At 40.2% G+C, this 20,386-nt stretch overlaps 1 protein-coding gene across 2 annotated transcripts in view; it reads right to left on the minus strand.

Annotated features, from left to right (window-relative positions):
- Window positions 1-20,386, minus strand: part of col4a2 (collagen, type IV, alpha 2) — a 70,657-nt gene that overhangs the window by 44,289 nt on the left and 5,982 nt on the right. For both annotated transcript variants that reach the window (XM_047370654.1, XM_047370653.1), the window contains exon 4: window positions 4,313-4,393. In XM_047370654.1, the coding sequence (XP_047226610.1) occupies window positions 4,313-4,393 (81 nt within the window). The remainder of the gene's footprint in view (window positions 1-4,312; window positions 4,394-20,386) is intronic.

Consider the following 20,386-nt stretch of genomic DNA (forward strand, 5'->3'; position numbering starts at 1 on the left):
AAGGAGTCCTATCGGCTGTGGTTGTCTTGTGGGACTCCTGAGGCGGCTGACGGGGTACCGTGAGGCCAAGTGTGCCGCGGCCCGAACTGTGGCAGAGGCAAAAACACGGGCCTGGGAGGAGTTCGGTGAGGCCATGGAGAAGGACTACTGATTGGCCTCGAAGCGATTCTGGCGCCTTAGGAGGGGGAAGCAGTGCTTTGCCAACACTGTTTACAGTGGGGGTGGGAGGCTGCTGACCTCGACTGGGGACATTATCGGGCGGTGGAAGGAGTACTTCGAGGATCTCCTCAATCCTGCCATCACGCATTCCCTGGTGGAAACAGAGGCTGGGGACTTGGGGTTGGACTCTTTCATCACCCAGGCTGAAGTCACCGAGGTGGTTAAAAAGCTCCGTGGTGGCAAGGCTTCGGCAGTGGATGAGATCCGCCCTGAGTACCTCAAATCTCTGGATGTTGTGGGGCTGTCATGGTTGACACGCCTCTTCAACATTGCGTGGCGGTCGGGGACAGTGCCTCTGGACTGGCAGATTGGGGTGGTGGTCCCCCTTCATAAGAAGGGTGACCAGAGGGTGTGTTCCAACTACAGTGTGGTTTTCGTCCCAGCCGTGGAACACTGGACCAGCTCTATACCCTCTATAGGGTACTTGAGGGTTCATGGGAGTTTGCCCAACCGGTCTACATGCGTTTTGTGGACCTGGAGAAAACATTTGACCGTGTCCCTCGTGATGCCCTGTGGGGGGTGCTCCAGGAGTATGGAATCGGGGGCCCTTTACTAGGGGCCATCTGGTCTCTGTACAAGCGGAGCAGGAGTTTTGAACCTGTTCCCAGTGCATGTTGGACTCCGGCAGGGCTGCCCTTTGTCACCGGTCCTGTTCATAACTTTTATGGACAGGATTTATTGGTGCAGCCAAGGGCCAGAGGGGGTCTGGTTTGGGGACCAGTGGATTTTGTCTCTTCTTTTTGCAGATGACGTAGTCCTGCTGGCCCCCTCTAGCCAAGACTGTGTCCTTCATGATGCCCTGTGGCTGGGGCGGTTCACAGCCGAGTATGAAGCGGCTGGGATGAAGATCAACTCCTCCAAGTCAGAGGCCATGGTACTCGACCGGAAAAGGGTGGCTTGTCCTCTTCAGGTTGGAGGGGAGTTTCTGCCTCAAGTGGAGGAGTTCAAGTATCTCGGGGTCTTGTTCACAAGTGAGGGAAAAATGGAGCGGGAAATTGACAGACGGATCGGTGCGGCTGCCGCAGTAATGGGGGCACTGTGCTGGTCCGTTGTGGTGGAGAGAGCTGAGCCGAAAAGCGAAGCTCTCGATGTACCGGTTGGTCTACATTCCTACCCTCACCTATGGCTATAAACTTTAGGTCATGACCGAAAGAACGAGATCCCGGATACAAGCGGCTGAAATGAGCTTCCTCCGTAGGGTGGCCGGGCACTCCCTTAGAGATAGGGTGCGGAGCTCGGCCATCCGGGAGGGGCTTGGAGTAGAGCCACTGCTCCTCCACATCGAGAGGAGCCAGTTGAGGTGGCTCGGGCATCTATACCGGATGCCTCCTGGACGCCTTCCTCGGGAGGTGTTCCAGGCACGTCCCACCGGGAGGAGGCCCAGGGGACGGCCCAGGACACGCTGGAGGGACTATGTCTATCGGCTGGCCAGGGAACGCTTTGGGCTCCGCCCGGAGGAGCTAGAGCAGGCGTCTGGGGAGAAGGACGTCTGGGTGTCTCTGCTGAGTCTGCTGCCCCCGCGACCTGGTCCCGGATAAAGCGGGAGACGACGAGTACGAGTACAAAACAGTACAGGTCCAAACTGTAACAAACAATCAGGTCTGCATAGAGGATCATCAGGGCTGACGTTTCCCCCATCCAGGACTCGTACAGGTCTCGGGTACGAAAAAGTGAGTTAACATCTCTGCAAACCCCACACATCCTGGACACAAACTGTTGCTACTGTGCTACTGAGCGCTATTTGCACAGAGCAGTCAACACAGTGACAGTTTCTTCCCCCAGGCTATTTCTGCCCAGATCGATGCCATGCATATTGCACCAGTTCAACCTTGTCTTTCTATTTTGTAAAAACACTGTATATATGCGTATTTGCAAAGAAACCTATTTTAATCTCCCATTTCATATATTTATCTTTAAAATGAAGGCCTTGAAGGCTGCACGGTGGTGCAGTTGGTAGCACTGTTGCCTTGCAGCAAGAAGGTCCTGGGTTCAATTCCCAGCCTGGGGTCTTTCTGCAAGGAGTTTGCATGTTCTCCCTGTGCATGCGTGGGTTCTCACTGGGTACTCTGGCTTTCTCCCACAGTCCAAAGACATGCCTGTTAGGTTAATTGGTCACTCTAAATTGCCCTTAGGTGTATGAACAAGTGTGTGCATGGTTGTTTGTGTGTTGCCCTGCGATGGACTGGCGACCTGTCCAGGGTGTACCCCGCCTTTTGCCCATAGACTGCTGGAGATAGGCACCAGCTTCCCCGCAACCCACTATGGAATAAGCAGTAGAAAATGACTGACTGACTATCTTTAAAATGACTTGAATGAGAGCAAAGTGTAACTGCAGTCAAATGCTGTGTGTGTGAATAAAGCTGATTCTGAGACAAAATAAAATAGGAAACTTAGATTACACCATTACTTTACATACCCTTTAATGAGTCTTTTATTGTTTGGAGGAAAAGGTTAGCAATATAGCTAACCTCTTCCTCCAAACAATAAAATACTCATTAAAGTCTTTCACGTTAAGGTGAAAGTAGAGGCTGGTGTTGAAAAGTCTTTAAGAAAGTGAAACTCAGTCCAATAATCTGATGAAGCACGTGTCTAAATCAAAACACAGCCTTTAGTCGAGCAGAACCTCCATTACTCACTCTAAGCTTGCTATTTCAAGATGTTTAGTCTATGCCTGTCTGTCTGATTTAAAACATACTTTCTTTTTTTTGCTCTTACATTTTTCACCCTAATCAGTTTCCCAAACTCCAGATGGTCCTGCTGCTGTGGTCTTTGATTTACCGGGTTTAATGCTGTGAATTTCAACATTTTTCACCAAGAAAAGACCAACTCAAAAGTAGTGCATGATTGTGAAGTGGAAAAAAGACGCATGGTTTTCAATTTTTTCACAAACAAAATCTGGCAATTGTAGTGTGCATTCATATTGACCTTCTCTATTCTGGAAGGCCCGTCAGGCACGACCACCACAAATCTTGCTTTTATGTAAGAGTGAAAAAAAGAAAGCTATTATTAAATTAGCTAAAAGTCATGAAAGGAAAACAGCAAACGTGTGGAAGAATCCAAAAAGTACAGCTTTTTGGTCTACATGTAAAATGCTATGTGTGGTGGAGAACTTACTCTGCACATTGTTCTGAACATGTCATCCCATGGGGTTACATAGTGATGGTAACATCATGTTTTTTTCAGCAGGGACAGGGAAGCAGTTGAGAGTTGATAGGAAGACACATGAAGCGAAATGGAGCTAAAACAACATTTAATTTCCCTTTGGGATTAAAAAAGTATTTTTAATTGAATTGAATTGAATTGAAATGCACGTGAATCCTGTAAGAAAACCTGTTACAGGCTGCAATAGTTGAGACTGAGGATGAGGTCCAACAGGATGTCCACCCTCAACATACGGAGCTACAGTGGAATGGTTTGGGGCCAATTATATTGATTGTGTTTGAATGTCCCAGTCAAAGCACAGACTTAAATCCAAATTTGATTGTGTGGCATAACTGAAAACTGAGGTTCACAGATCCTCTCCATCCAATCAGATTTAGCCTGAGCAATTTTATATAGACAAATGGGCAAAAACGTCAGTCTCTAGATGTCAAAAGCTGGAATAGACATAACCTAAAAATGGAACGTGTAATTTCAGAGAAATGTGGTTATAGAAAGGACTGACTTCGAGGGCTGAATACAAGAGGCATATCATACTTTTCAGATTTTTATTCATAAAAAACGTTGAAATGTTTCTTCTGCTTCCCGAATTAGTACAATTTTGTGTTGGTCAGTCACATAAAATAAAAAAATACAATTGAAGTTTGTAGTTGTGACAAAGTAAGAAAAAGTTCAAGGACTATACTTTTCAAGGCTCTGTTGATGCCTTTCTTGTGTTTATAGAAAATAGCAATTTTTTTTAAATCAACCTTCCCTAAAAATTCAAAGGCAAACACAAAAGCCATGGGTGACAAGGGCCTTATTTGGTTCTCTAGACTGAAAACCAAGAGCTGATGATGGTTAACTCAGCTGTATAGTAAGCAAAGAGAACAAAGAAAAGCAGAGGGGTGTTTGCAGAGCTATTTGGGACGGTGGATACAGAAAGGCTACTTACCCTGGCACCCTTCTCTGGAAAGCATTTACAACCACCGCTGCAGTCTCTTCCCCCACATGGGCCACTGTGCTTCTTCCCACCCTGTCAGACACAAAACAGACATCGTAAGGGTTTTTTTTTTACAGTTCAGAGCAGAGATTTTACATATTCACATCACAGTTGCATGTTCCTGTTTATCACATCTGCTCAAACACATCCGTCTCTATGTTCAGTCCGTGAGACACAGTGAGGGGTGAACCGTTGGTGTGACCGGCTGTATTTGTGTTCACGAAAGTCGCTCGGTTGTTTATGCCAGGCAGCTCTGTTGCATCAGAGTGGCTGATTGTCACACCACCATCTGCACGCTTGTACATGTTAGTTGAAGTGCTGAGGGGATGTTTTTGATGTGGCTTAAATGACGATAGTGTAGAAATGTTGGTCTGTTGCGGCGCTAAGAAAAGAGGCCAGCGTGGAGACTGACAAGGACAATTCCTCTTTAGATGTCTGCATTCCAACCAAACCACCCACCATCACAGGCTGATCTGTGTGAGATGTGACACACACACACACACACACACCCAAACAGCGCTGGGGGTCAGTGTAGACAAGGCATGATCAAAGAAATTAATCACAGCATCTTGAAGGTCAGGGGAGTTAAGACCCTAATGCAGCTGAGATCGCTGGAGTCAGTCACCCAGACAGAAACGAGTCTAAGGGTCATTCGTTTGCTGGTTGGAATCCAACAAAACGTACAATTGTGCCGATTATATACAGTAATGTGTTCCTTAAAGAAATAGGAATGTACACCTAAATCTGAGATGACTGACTGTCGGATTGTGCTGCTTAGAGCTGGAACATAATTATTTAGTCCTTCTATAACCAGGAAAAAGCTCATTGAGATTAAAAATCTAAATTACAAAAGTGTCCCAGGTCACACAAGCAACATAGCAAATAAGACGACAAGTTACAACAATCAGACTATACAAACAATACAAATTTTAATTAAAATCAAATTAGGCATAACATTTACAATACGATGTTTCAGTCACTGAGGACTCTTGGAAATTTTATGATTTTTAGGCCTTTATGTAAACAGTTCCAGATAATAGGCGCCGCATATTTTAATGGCTTCATTTTACCTCCGTAGGGACTCAAAATTATCTGACTTTATAACAACTACATTAAATTGTTTTCTACAATTATTTTTTATCAATTTTTGTTGCACTCTATCTACTTACTCACAGCAGCTTACTTCGGGTTACCAACATTCCCTTAAAATACTGAATCATCATTTGAAACTCAAAATAGGGATTATCGTATTATTGAATTAAATCAATAAGAAACATGTTTGTTTTTGTGAGTGCAGCACTAAATGTATCGAGGTAATTATGATGCAAATCAGGAAATTATCAAAACTGGTACTCTATAAAGATAATACCTCTCTTGGCATGTGGTAAACTATAAAAATACTATATTTCACAAAACAATAAACTCAATATAACTCAATATCAGGAAAATAGATACACCAATGTTAGCTCAATTAGTTTCTGAAATCAATTCATAAAAATAGGCTACTTTGTGAATGTATCAACTCTAAATAACTTTCCATTTGTGACACATGACTGCAAAGAATGCTTTGCATACTTTTATATTGTTCTTACATGTTTCATTTGTGATCCCACACAGAGAGTACTAATATAGTAACATACATAAATCAAAATAACTGTTTCATTTCTGTGTTTAGGGAAAAGAAACAAGACCATTCAGTATTATGGATGTACTGTGAGTGTAAAGTTTTTATTGCAGACGTCACAGAAAGGTTCTATCTAGCTGGTTTATCTAATTTAAATTTTTTTTTGATAGGCACAAGTATACACATTATACATGACATATACTATAGCACTTGTAGCTGTGGCTTATTTGCAATGCTCGTCCCTAGAACGGCCTTTACAAAAAAACAAAAAGATCACACAATTAAGACACACCATATAAAAAAGTGTATAAACATTTCATAATAAATTAGGTATGATCACATGACTGACTTCTTCTTAAAACACATATAAGTTCATATCTGAAGTTCATATCCCCAGTCTTAATCCAGTTTGAGTTCCACAGGTTAGTCATGGACAGTAAATGCTGACTGTCCAGAGATGTTTTTCTCAGAGGCACTTTAATGTTTCCACTAGTAGACTCCTCGTGTAATGGAGCCCACTGCTCTGAGGGAAACTATACCAGCTCACTGAGAACAGGAGAGCCTTGTGACACCTCTTTCTCTTACACCCTCTGATGTCCTCCACCTACACACCCATACCATAGCCTGCATAGGCAGAAAATGTGCAAATAACTTCTCCTCTTCCTTGTTTATAAAATCTAAATGACCACTTTGTGCCCAGAGCGGCAAGATAAAGAATCAGAATAATTCCCCCTCCTCAGTTTGGCACTAACAAAAGCCACATTGAAGCGCACAGAAACCTCTTTTTACTGCACAGCCATCATCCTTAATGATCCAAGATCTCCAACAAAAGACCCTCTTCCTCTTCTTATGGAATGAACAAGGCTGCATTTTGTTTTTTCCACTCTGATTGGATCTAAAGGCTTCTTTTCATCATGCTGTTAGATATAACTAAGAAATGTTAGGGTCAAATTAGCCTGCGCCAATGACGGTAGAGTCAATATGTCAACAAAAATAAATCATTTTATTTTCCCAAAAGGGATTTTTGATTTGATGTTTATTGAAAAAGCTAAATCAACAATTATCTGTAGGGGAGATAAAAAAAGAATAAAGGTCACCTCATCACAGTACGGATGTAAGGCAGTCACGGCATGACCTTTCTCCATACTGAGGTGGAAATTTAGAACACAGACAATAGACAGCGTCATTCCCGGATGGACACACAAAGGACCAGCTCCCATAGAAGCAATTATACTTCATCAAAAAATGCAACATCAATTCAGCTTTACAGTTTACGAGTTGAAAATATCTTTTGACAGTCTCACCAAAGACAATGGGACTGTGCAACAATATCCTGTTTCTCCACTCACAGTCACAATAGCCTGACTTTTGACAAAGTCACCTTTTCCATGTTTTAGGTATGCTGCAGAAACACTTTTGATGAAGACGTGACGCCACACAGATTTACTAAAACTTTAACAAAGTTTTCCCCCAAATATTATCAATTAAAAAAAGGCACTTCAAGTTGTATTTAAATTGTTGTAATACCTAAAGAGTACTTATTCTGTTAAATTTTTACATGATCAGATTTTTTTTAACCCTGACCATTGTTATACAAAAGATGGACTTTTTTCATCTTCTATGTCTCTTCCACAGATATCTTCACAATTTGTCAGTTTGTGGCTAATTATATTTTTTCTCTGTTTTTACAAGCTTAACAAACTACTGCTTTAGATGAATAGAACAAATGGATGTAGACCACCTAGCCCTGGGTCTTCCAGACTGCTTTTATACAACAGTCCTGCACGTCAAACTATAATGACAAAGGATCAAATCACAGTCTAAACAAGGAAAACCTGAAAAATCTACCAGACGGTACTGTTTTGTTATCAATATATAGAAATAACATTTGCGTTGTCTTCAGCCTGAAAAGATTTTGCGACGATAAGAGAAAATGTATTCCAAGTCTATTGTTATAGCTGTCAGAAAACAATGTGACATGAAACAATGGCCATAAACAGTTCCTAACATCAGATCTACTTAAACTCTTTATCTACAGCTTCTTATCTACAGTAGGATTCTGCTCTGATCAAACCTTTTTCTTCCCTGTGACCAAGTCCAAGTGTGGTTCTCCACAGAGCTTAACATTAACTTTGACAACCTTTACATGGTGCAGACCAAGAAAGAAGGCCCTGATCCAAATTGATGCCTTCGAGCTCAACTAGTATCTGCAGCTATTCACATAGAGAAGACAAATGTCTTTTGGAGAAATGTTTTACGCTCAGATGAGACTGAACTTTTTGGCCACAATGACAAGAAGTATGCTCGGAAGAGTCAAGTTAAGGGTTTCAAAGCTAAGAACACAGTACCAAATGTGAAGCACGTTGGTGGTAGCATCATGGTGGGGTTTTAATTCACTGCCAGTGGAGCACAAATTGGGTAGAACAATAGGAATTCAAATCTACCTCCTAATTTTCAGGTTTATTTCAAATTAAGTCACAGAGTTGAAACTTAGACACAACTGGGTGCTCACACAGGAAAATTATGCCATACATACTTCTAACGAGTTTTTAACATTAATGTTAACATTATCACCAGTGCATGTTTTAAAGTGTACTGCCCATTATATGCGTTACAACAAAACATCAGGCTCATAAAGAGAAAAGTAAGGGTTAGTACAGAAAACAATTTAGACACATTTCATCAAGAGGAAATCAACCATTTCCTCTAAAGCAACACAAAACAACTGGAAAGATGCAGCTGATTACTGTCTATCAGCAGTATACTGTCTTAAATAATTATAAATAAAAAAATAAAACTTGCAATTTTAATTTAGATGTTAGGCTATAATTAGCTTGAATTACTGCCATAGACATGGTATCCGTCAATGACCTTGTATGTGTGTTTAAGCATAAATTAATCTGCTGTATGTGTCTGCTATTTCATATGTAGTTACCAAGCTTTGGCTCCTTAAGTAGCAACAGCTTGCTTTGTGATAATAACCTACAGTTTTAATCCTTTTTTGGAAGTGCACAAGCTGTTTGGATTCATTTTGTTTTCATTGGTTCCCAGTTCCTCATGGCTGCACTGCTGCACAGTTAATAGAATAAAACCAGCTTAGTCAACATCAATATTTCCAATGCTCCAAAATATACTCTCGTTTCGATTGGGTTGCTGTCAATAATTAAGACCTTAAAGACAAACTGGACATAGGTCTTCCTTTTATGAGTAAAAACGCATGGTTAATGTCCATCACTAGCTATTTTAAAAAAAATGATGCATCTCCACAAAGCAAAAATAAATTTACTCTTTCACTTCAACATTTCTTAAACCTAATAACATTCGTCTGTGTTTCTCATCTTTTTGTAGTATTATACAACACAACCAGTCATAATGACGGCTGATTTGTGTGGAGTACTTGTGGTCAGTCTCAGTCACTATGGTGGATGAATCACTGCGTACTGTGCAGATCTGGTTCACCACAGACAAAACCACTTCCCAAAACTTCCTTTCAGAGTCAAAAAGCAGCTAAAACCAACAAAAAGACTCAAATGGAAGGACAGGATGACAACAAGACAGAAAACATACACATAACACATGCAGACAAAACAAACTTAAAAGATATCAGATTTTAAAAAGGGGGAAGGACTGCCTAGGACCTAAAATTAGGCAGCCTTCTTATGACTTTGACTTCAAATTTGTCTCAAAGATTTTCAAAAAAAGACAATGACAAGAAGATTTATGGTAGATCAGAAAAAACAGAATGGCACAGAAGCATTACTGACAAGATCAGATAAGACAGAGTTTTAATCTCTGCATGGTTTACAAGTGCCACTAAAATAGGCATAAAAAGTGAGTTAGATCAGTTTGGTACATAAAACTATGGAGTCCAAAGGATGTCACAAACTAGACAAAGATACGCAGATTCACAGTAGAAGACTGTACATTCTATTATAAAGCTGTAGATTCCTCATCCACCCTTGAAATTTGAAAAAATAAAAAAATAAATAAAAACATCCTACAAAAGATATTGCCAATAAACAAAAAAATGTCCTAGAAAAAAGAACACAGAGAGGTTCATAACTGTTATCAGGGATTCCAATAAAGAAAGATTAACTTCAGAGGATGGCATCTTTCACATAATACAATCTCCCTCTCCAGGTCTTATGACTGAAATCTTCAGGATTGCTGTTTGTCACATTTTACAGTCTAGGCGGTCACAAATCAACCTTGTTAGCACATGTGAGTCTCAAATGATGGGAACGATTAATCGTCTTTAAGAGCTGTTTTCTCAGTTTTCACACATGAAACAAGACTGAAGCATGACCACCATTTTTGTGGGAGCCTTTGAGTGCAAGGTATCAGATGGACAGTGATCACAGACTGCTGTCTGTGAGGATGACTTTCTGAACTTCAGCAACACACTATGATGAAAAGGACACATGAGAGGTGTAAAATATATGTGCAGTTATGATTGAAGGCCACAACAGACACTAAATCACATAAAAAGGACAATAAGTAGTTGATCGGCTGGTTGTCTGCCAGAAACCGTAGTTCCGACATTTAACCTTTAAACTTCAACCTTGACTTTGAGGAATGTGTGATCTTAAGGTTCAACTTTGGACATGCTAGTTCTATGACTCCCCTTGTGTAGTAGATTCTCAGCAACTGAAAACCTAAACCCCACAGACTTGAGCAAACTCACAATTTATTTACAAGATGAACTTACATGATAGGAAAACAGTTTAAACATGCATTTTATAGAGAGGTCTTAGAACACTTTAACACCAAAATCAAAAGCCCACATTTTATGAAACACGGGTAAAACCACTCAAAAAACAGCAAGATCCTTTCATATTTCCAACAGCAATATGTTTATCCTAGTGCGTGAATGGTCATACATTTATATAGCTTCATCTTTATCTTCGGTGGGTTTTAAACGGGTCGGAAGTCATTAGGTTGCGCATTATTTCTACTGATTTCAGTCATACAGTGCATGAGCTAGGGTTTCCCCATAAGAAACATTTCATATTTCCTGTCTATGCGACAACGGAGACGGGATGTGTTCAAATTGATGAATAATCGCTCACCTTAGCATGCTGAATGCTTAGAGAGGCTTAGAGAAATGTGAGGTTCAAACTAATGGCAGCTTGACCTACTTTCTGATTAAATCAGTTAATTCTTACTTGAGCAATTGGGGACATTTATTTAACATTGAACTTTCGTCCCTAGATGGTAAACAGATCTTCAAATTTGAGGGAAAAATAAGGTGGTAACATCAGGGAAAAGCAATATACAGGTCCTTCTCAAAATATTAGCATATTGTGATAAAGTTCATTATTTTCCATAATGTCATGATGAAAATGTAACATTCATATATTTTAGATTCATTGCACACTAACTGAAATATTTCAGGTCTTTTATTGTCTTAATACGGATGATTGTGGCATACAGCTCATGAAAACCCAAAATTCCTATCTCACAAAATTAGCATATTTCATCCGACCAATAAAAGAAAAGTGTTTTTAATACAAAAAACGTCAACCTTCAAATAATCATGTACAGTTATGCACTCAATACTTGGTCGGGAATCCTTTGGCAGAAATGACTGCTTCAATGTGGCGTGGCATGGAGGCAATCAGCCTGTGGCACTGCTGAGGTCTTATGGAGACCCAGGATGCTTCGATAGCGGCTTTTAGCTCATCCAGAGTGTTGGGTCTTGAGTCTCTCAACGTTCTCTTCACAATATCCCACAGATTCTCTATGGGGTTCAGGTCAGGAGAGTTGGCAGGCCAATTGAGCACAGTGATATCATGGTCAGTAAACCATTTACCAGTGGTTTTGGCACTGTGAGCAGGTGCCAGGTCGTGCTGAAAAATGAAATCTTCATCTCCATAAAGCTTTTCAGCAGATGGAAGCATGAAGTGCTCCAAAATCTCCTGATAGCTAGCTGCATTGACCCTGCCCTTGATAAAACACAGTGGACCAACACCAGCAGCTGACACGGCACCCCAGACCATCACTGACTGTGGGTACTTGACACTGGACTTCTGGCATTTTGGCATTTCCTTCTCCCCAGTCTTCCTCCAGACTCTGGCACCTTGATTTCCGAATGACATGCAGAATTTGCTTTCATCCGAAAAAAGTACTTTGGACCACTGAGCAACAGTCCAGTGCTGCTTCTCTGTAGCCCAGGTCAGGCGCTTCTGCCGCTGTTTCTGGTTCAAAAGTGGCTTGACCTGGGGAATGCGGCACCTGTAGCCCATTTCCTGCACACGCCTGTGCACGGTGGCTCTGGATGTTTCTACTCCAGACTCAGTCCACTGCTTCCGCAGGTCCCCCAAGGTCTGGAATCGGCCCTTCTCCACAATCTTCCTCAGGGTCCGGTCACCTCTTCTCGTTGTGCAGCGTTTTCTGCCACACTTTTTCCTTCCCACAGACTTCCCACTGAGGTGCCTTGATACAGCACTCTGGGAACAGCCTATTCGTTCAGAAATATCTTTCTGTGTCTTACCCTCTTGCTTGAGGGTGTCAATAGTGGCCTTCTGGACAACAGTCAGGTCGGCAGTCTTACCCATGATTGGGGTTTTGAGTGATGAACCAGGCTGGGAGTTTTAAAGGCCTCAGGAATCTTTTGCAGGTGTTTAGAGTTAACTCGTTGATTCAGATGATTAGGTTCATAGCTCGTTTAGAGACCCTTTTAATGATATGCTAATTTTGTGAGATAGGAATTTTGGGTTTTCATGAGCTGTATGCCAAAATCATCCGTATTAAGACAATAAAAGACCTGAAATATTTCAGTTAGTGTGCAATGAATCTAAAATATATGAATGTTAAATTTTCATCATGACATTATGGAAAATAATGAACTTTATCACAATATGCTAATATTTTGAGAAGGACCTGTATAGCTTGTCCTGATGGAGATAAACATTGTAAAAATCTGTTGTAATACACTGACTATACAAAACAGGGGTTCATATCCCTAAAAATGCATTTCATTGTCTAATTTTTAGACCAATGTAGCCTGCATTTTTAATACTAAAACATACATGGTGAGATCGAAAACTGTGTGATATCATCTTTAACAGTAAATCAGCAAAAATAAAATTTCATGGGTTGTGTTTTTTAGCTTGTCAGGAGAACTCAAACCGCACGTGATGCTGAGACTGTATCAATGTTTGAGATATCAGTTCCATTTCAATGTGTTTAAACAGGTTTATATCCATTTGCACTGAAAAATATCAGCCCATTTGTCAGTGCTATGATGTGCCAAGGTTACAGCTGCCCCCCGTCACACTAATGAGACAGACATCAGAAAGAACAAGCAGGATAGTTCAATTAGAAACACCTGGGCTACACAAAGCTCTGAGAGGTGTTGCAGTGTTTGTAACACATCTGTGATGGAGGCATGGTGTTAGATTTGACCAGACGGGTTTCTGCACTATATCATCTGCTGACTGATACTCCCTTTACCAGCTGAAAACCATCTCTATGAAAGATTTTAAAAGTGGAAATTATTAGCAAGAAACCTTTTAAAGTCATTCAATAAATATTTACCAACTTATCTTACGTATAGACCTCTACTTATTGTTTTAGTTCATTTAGCATTTGATTTCTTATTCACTTCTGTTCACCTTTCGAAAAGTGATTATCTCACAATGTGCAAAAGAGAAATCCTTCTCGAGGCTGTTTACAGCTTCCATGTGTCCAAACTAAATCCAGTACATCAGAAGCATTCCCTGTGAGAAAATAGATTGCTGTTGTTGTCTGGGCTAGTGATTCATATGTGGGCTGGGGTAAATGGTTTCATCAGAATGCAAGTCTGGAAATATTTCAACTTGCGCAAATGTTTAAACTAAATTTTTTTAAATGACAAATGAAATTATTGCTTTTTTTCAGCTTATATATCTTTAACAGAGAGGTTGGACAATGGTTTCTGCTTTGCTTAATCATAAAACACCATTCTTTAAAAACAATGAGAAAATAAATCTCTTAAAAGCAGAAAATAAGTTTAAATATGGCCTAAGAAAACGGGGCAGCAAGTCAGAAGTGAGAGTTTGTATTTTCTGTTTGCGTTTGCCTCACAGCAACAGATCAATGTTGACCTTATCAAATAATCAGATATTAACTGTAAAACACACACAACACAAATGCACAAATCAAAACATCAAACATCAGCATGTTTGTGTTGCTGTAGTTAAACTGGGGCAAACCTTGATAAACACACAAGAGTTGTCTAAATACCTTAATTATGGTGGAAATGTTGTGGAACCCATACCAAGCTTTCATGTTTTGTTTTCTCTTGAAAAGCAACATAACTCATTCATTTCAACATTGAATTAGACACAAAATGATTCTAATTAACTTTAGTGACCTTCTGATCTAAAAACAGCTTTAGAAAACTGTTATATCTGAACCTTTTCACATTGTCTCAAGTTAGAAGCACAAACTTAGTGTGTTTTATTGGGATTTTCTGTGACAGATTTACGTACGCATAATTATGAAGAGGAAGGAAAATGGTGCATTATTTACAAAATGTTTCACAAATATAAAGTTGCAGTTGCAAGTTGGGGGTAGATCTCAACTACTGTTTGGCACATAGAGAAACAGATTTATTTTCTATTTTTTGCTAAATACATCGAGTTCACTGACAGGGGATTGAGATTGTAAATGCCATTGTAACATCAATATGCTTTTATCTAAACCACTTCAATGTAGCTCTGGATGTATGTTTAGGGACATTGTCCTGCTGGAAGGTGAAGCTCCAGACCAGGCTCAAGTATTTTCCACCCTTTAACAGGATTCCTTCCAGGATTGTCCAGTATTTAGTTCCATATACCTTCCCATCATTTCTGACCAGTTTCTCTGTCCCTGCAGATGAAAAGCATGTCCATAGCATGATGTTGCCACAACCACATTTCAATGTGGAGATGGCGTGTTCGGGATGTTATGCCTGTGTTCAAGAAGTTTGAATACTCTCACAAGGGACTGCACCTGTGGGTGAGTCCAACACCCATAATTTCTGGGAAACTGTTTTTCTTACCTTAAAACAGGGCCTATATAAATATAAACCAGTACAGAAACATGATAAGTATTCTGAAATCCAATCAGGGGACAAAGGGAAAGGGAAGTGCAGGGTCAGTGGGTTAGGGTCACTGCGGGGTATAGGACACGACTCTAAAGGAGATCATGAACTGGAGCAAAGAGACCCCAGAGACAGAGCAAAGCACAAATTTCCAAAGTGGCTGAGCTCCAGCATAAACATGGCTCTGGTTTCTGCCCTGGTCTGACAAGGCTCGACCTTCCATCTCCGTAACTGGCCTTAGGTCGCACACAGACACCACTCTAAATCCCTGCGGGCCACTCTCGTAATCAGGACTTCCTGCTATAAACTGAACTAATTTAATCTCTGATTAGTCACATTTGTGCTATGAATTCAGATGCAACCAGACCGACTTGTCAGATGTATTCATTTTGATAGTTCCTCTGCTCACACCTCTAGTAAGATGATCAATGGCAGATGGGATTTTTTCAGTTATGCGAAAACTTGATAGCTCTGAGAACCACAGTGCTTGTTGTTCTAAAATTGCTTTTGCAGGAAAGGGATAAAAGTATGTAGAAAGATCTGGCAAAATGGGAATAGACTTAGAAAGAGATCCTAATTGGTGACAAAGAGCATTTAGAAATTGTAATCAGTAGGGGTGATATTAGGCAAGAATCTCTCTCATGAAGCCTAATCAAATTTTTGTGTCAGTTGGAGGTTCCGCTATCATGAGAAACATCTCAAAACAAATCTACAACATGTCTTGTCCTCTTTCAGTGTATTGTGTAGTGTCAACAAACAAAAAACAAATCATTATTCCAGGCTAAAGAGATATTTCACAGTTTCTTAATGATTGCAACTGATCACGTCTATTAATAAAATCTAACATCCTTTAACTGAGGTAATCATGAAAACTGAAATATGTGGACTGGTCAAAAATTAACTGAATTGTTCTACACGGATTACAGGTTCTTTGAAATAGTTTGTGATTATTGATGCTTTTACTTTGATTTAATCCTTTCTCAACAATATCTAAATATCTCGTTATGTTGTTCTTCGGCATTTTACCTATCAAATCACCTGCTATTGTGTATCCTTGCATTAACAGCAGCTACTATTTCGTCCCTTTTGTTTTTACTTGCATAACACAAACATCTGCAGAAATGGTCCGAGTTTGTGAAGACATAATTTCTTTGATCTCCCGGATGAACATGTCTAAAGCTCGCACTAAGGCAGCTAAAGAAAAACGAAGACATCACAAAACAACTGTGCCCACCCCATGTGGCACTGTGTAAGTTAAGGCAAACGTCCAATGATTCCCCTATATTTAAAAGCAAATACGGGACTCCTTCTCACTACACAGGTTTGCCTACTCCTTATTGACTGCACATGCATAAAACCAATACAAAATCTGTCTAGGGCATAACTAATAACTTTTAATGGCGCCCTGGGCTACCGCCCATAGGGCCCATATCAAAAACCACCACTGTGTGTATCATTAGGCTTTTTGTGTGAAGGCGCAACATTTATTTTCTTGGCTGTATGAATGTTTGGCCCAAGTATTATAGCATATTATTAAATAGCTTCTGAGATATAACTGTTTGGACCAAAGTGGTAACAAACAAAGAAAAGAAACATATACAAGGTATGACAGAGAGAGAAAGAGAGAGAGAGAGAGAGAGAAGCAATTGGACATAGTCATGTTATTACAAAGAGTGCATTTAATTTTGTTAACATTCCTCCCATGACAAGAAATAATTCATTCCCATCAATTAGACCACAGCTGGGATGGAAAGTTTTCGTCATTCTTCCAGGGGAGAGGACATTGTGAAAAGCACAGGGAGATCAGTGAGTTCCCTGTCTTGATGAGACATTTTAGTTTTGTCTTGATTAATGTTCTCATATGACGAGATAAAGCCCAGGTTGTTAGTGCAGTACCCTCATGAGTCAGTCTCAAACAAATGACACAAATGAAATATGCAAGCACCTGCTGAAGCTGGGTGAGAAAATCCAGCCGTTTTTTGAGAACAGAGTATGTATTCTTTTTCTGTAAACACAGCTTAAGCAATCTTTCCATCTGAGCTCACCAAAGAGCCTCACCTCTACTGAGGACAGACAGATAGACAGATACACACGTGTTGGAGGAGGGCATGAGGAAGAGGAGGGGTAAGGAGACCGATGAAACGTGAAGAAGACAAGCTGGGAGAGCCAGAGGGTGGACAGACGGTCTGCCAAGTCTCCCCTCAGGGATAAATGGAAAGTGCTAGGGGACACAATACAATGCAGCTAAAAACCAGCAGAGGAATGAGGCTATAAAAGGAAGTGAGGGACAGTGCTGCACTGAAAGACTTGAAGCTTGGGAGGACAGGGAGGACGGAGACTTTGGAATTATTTCAAGACAGCCTGATGGGACCCCTGTGTCTGTTCATTAATCACAGCGACAGGGAATAATGGAAAAGGATAGGAGTGGATATACAGTCTAGGTAGTATAGGGGGATTTTCCCTAGCTTTACACCCAAACATCATAGGCTGATGACCAAGATGTATGTCTGCTCCAGTATACACACTAAAAATGCCCATCCATTGTCTATCAAGATGACTGTACACAACAGTGCAAGACTGTCCCTTAAGTCAAGACATCGTAATACATTGGATTTACTAAGAACATTTTACTGCCCTTCGATCAAGACAGGAGCAATGCAATCAAGAGCTGCCATTTGCCACTGATTTTTGTGCTTCTAGTTAGTTTACAATTTAGCAACTTCAGGTTTTGTTGTTGCTTTTTCCAAATAAATTATCTTGTTGGCCTAAACCAGGGAAGTTTTGGAGGAGTTGGAAACAAACAAGATTTTTCACAAGTCATGGGTCTCAATGAGGAAAAAACTGATATTCTTACTCTAAATTGGGACCACACATAGTGTCTGCATGCAGGCCACAAAGTTTGCTCTGTGGCTAACATGGCATATGTAAAACTGCAAATAGGACTTCTTATTGTTTTCTTTTAACAAAGGCTGTGGATTAGTGATTAATCTGATTAATGCTCTCCTTGATGGGCCTGTCAGTTTAGGTGGACAGATGTGTCTTGGTAGGTTTGCAGTTGTGTCATACTCCATTTCCAGTTGATGGACTCAACAGTGGATCATGTGACATTAAAAGCTTGGGATATTGTTTTATGATCTAACTCTCCTTTAAACGTCTCCAGAACTTTATTAATGATGTGTCTGCTGTGTCCCTTGTTCTCCATGATGCCATTTGTTTACTAATGTTCATAATGTGACAAGATGTTAAAATGTTCAAGCAATATGACTTATTTTGCAAGGCACTAAAAACATTTGATACCTGTTTTAAACACCAATCGGACAGAGTTTACACCATTAATGTACAGTGCAGTAAATTCTGAAGAGGTAAAACTTTGTGGGATACTGCATGGCTGTAACTCCACCCTCTTCCTTTTCCTGTTCAGTAAGCCCTTCTGAATAATCTATTTTCTTTTAGCACATTTCTGCATGCACTCAGGATGTTTCCCATAAAAAAAGTACATCACTAAGCCCACACACTTAAATACATACTCCATAGTATCTACACGTGCAAGAAGTAAAATAAGGCTCACACATCCTGCCAATGAGGAAGAGCTAAATCTAGGGCTAATTGAGTTCTTTTAGTAACTAACAAGACACATGCACATTTTTTGGTCTTTTCAATCTTCATCATAGCAGTTGATGTTCATTGTTGCACATTCATTCTCCTTTAAGAAGGATATTTGTATACCGGTGGGACTAGTAGCCAAGTGCAACAAGCCTTTCCTGTCATTTACAATGCAGCCCTGCAGCAGAGACTAATCAAACAATTAGCACCAAAACGTCATGTTTTACCAAACAATAAAGGTTACCTCTAAGCTAACAATACTTGCAAACAAAAGCAACACATAGTGCATGTATGTATACCTGTTGGCATACATACATGCATACATCAAGGTTCTGTGAGCAATGTAAGTTGCAATTGCATGGATATACTGTATATAAAATACACGCTGATCAGCACTTATTTTGACCATGTGTTGCAATGGGATACAACAGCAAAACATGCACATGTAGAAACAACATCCATCACAATCATCCACTTAGAGATGAGAGAGGAGGTTAAGTGTTAAAGCAGACGCTGCGGGGTTTCCAGGTAGAAAAAATGTCTCTTCCTCAGACTAAATTTCTACAGGACACACATCCTCTGCCAGCATCGCGTCCCAAATTCCACCACGCACACTCTCACATACATCTTGAAATCTATTCTCAAACACATGAAATCACATCAAAGTGATTTGTCTCAAAGGCAACTATACGAAACATCCTGTTAGCATTCCTCCCTCAAGAGCCTTACTTACTCTGCCAACAAATACTGATAAACAATATTTTTCTGTGTGTGAATCGGGGGTGGGAGTTAAATACATACATGTTTTGTGTCATGTTTTGCTGTTGTGAGTCTGAAAATTAGATTTTCCCACCAGAGTACAACAGCTTTATATGGATAAGTAAACAGGAAGATTGGATAAATTAAGGCAGGCTCAAAGGGGACAGCATGTTTCAAATAAATATGCTTGCACAGAGTGGTCTATTGGAAAGCAGATAAGTGTAAAAAACATTCTGCCAAAAAATATACTATACCTACTCAGAAGGAGAGATTGCAAAGTCTATCAAAGCAACCAGCTGAGATCAAGTCCAAGGACTCCAGAGCACTTTACACTACAATCAGTCATCCAACCATTCATAACGACTTCCAACCCACCTGGTGTGGGGGTTCGAACCTGGAACCCACTGCATACAGGACCAGGATCCCCTACCACCTGAGCCACAGTCGCTCCTACAAACTCAAATATTTCTCAATAATTCAATAAGTTGCTAATATGAATAATGAAGATTCCTGTCTCAAGTGAGAAAACTTCTGAATTAAGGAACACTTTGATTTGGAGCTTCAATTTTAATCTAAAGAGTAGATGTTTGTATCCAGGCATCAAATTGCAGAACTACACATGTAATTATCTAAATTAAACAAAATGTTTGTTAGAGATTGCCATAGAAGTTCAGATTTTAACTGGATCTTTTCATCAAAAATCACCCCACATTTTCTTTGGTTTTCAGCAATTCTGTCAGAAGACAATGTGGATATTACAACACATACACTCCTCTACTGATAATCTACTTGCAGGTGAGGAAAAACTGATGTTCAAACTCTCTTTTTGAGTTTTTTAACAACTGATGTTGCATTTTTTGTGCTAACAACAAACTGCAACATCACAAATGACTGTCTGGGGAAAAAATGTTCTCTCTAATTTAAATGATTTTAAGCTCATCTTTCTCTAAGAAGACCAAAGGACCTAACATTT

The sequence above is a fragment of the Girardinichthys multiradiatus genome, chromosome 7 (genome assembly GCF_021462225.1).
Source record: "Girardinichthys multiradiatus isolate DD_20200921_A chromosome 7, DD_fGirMul_XY1, whole genome shotgun sequence".
Taxonomy (NCBI): domain Eukaryota; kingdom Metazoa; phylum Chordata; class Actinopteri; order Cyprinodontiformes; family Goodeidae; genus Girardinichthys; species Girardinichthys multiradiatus.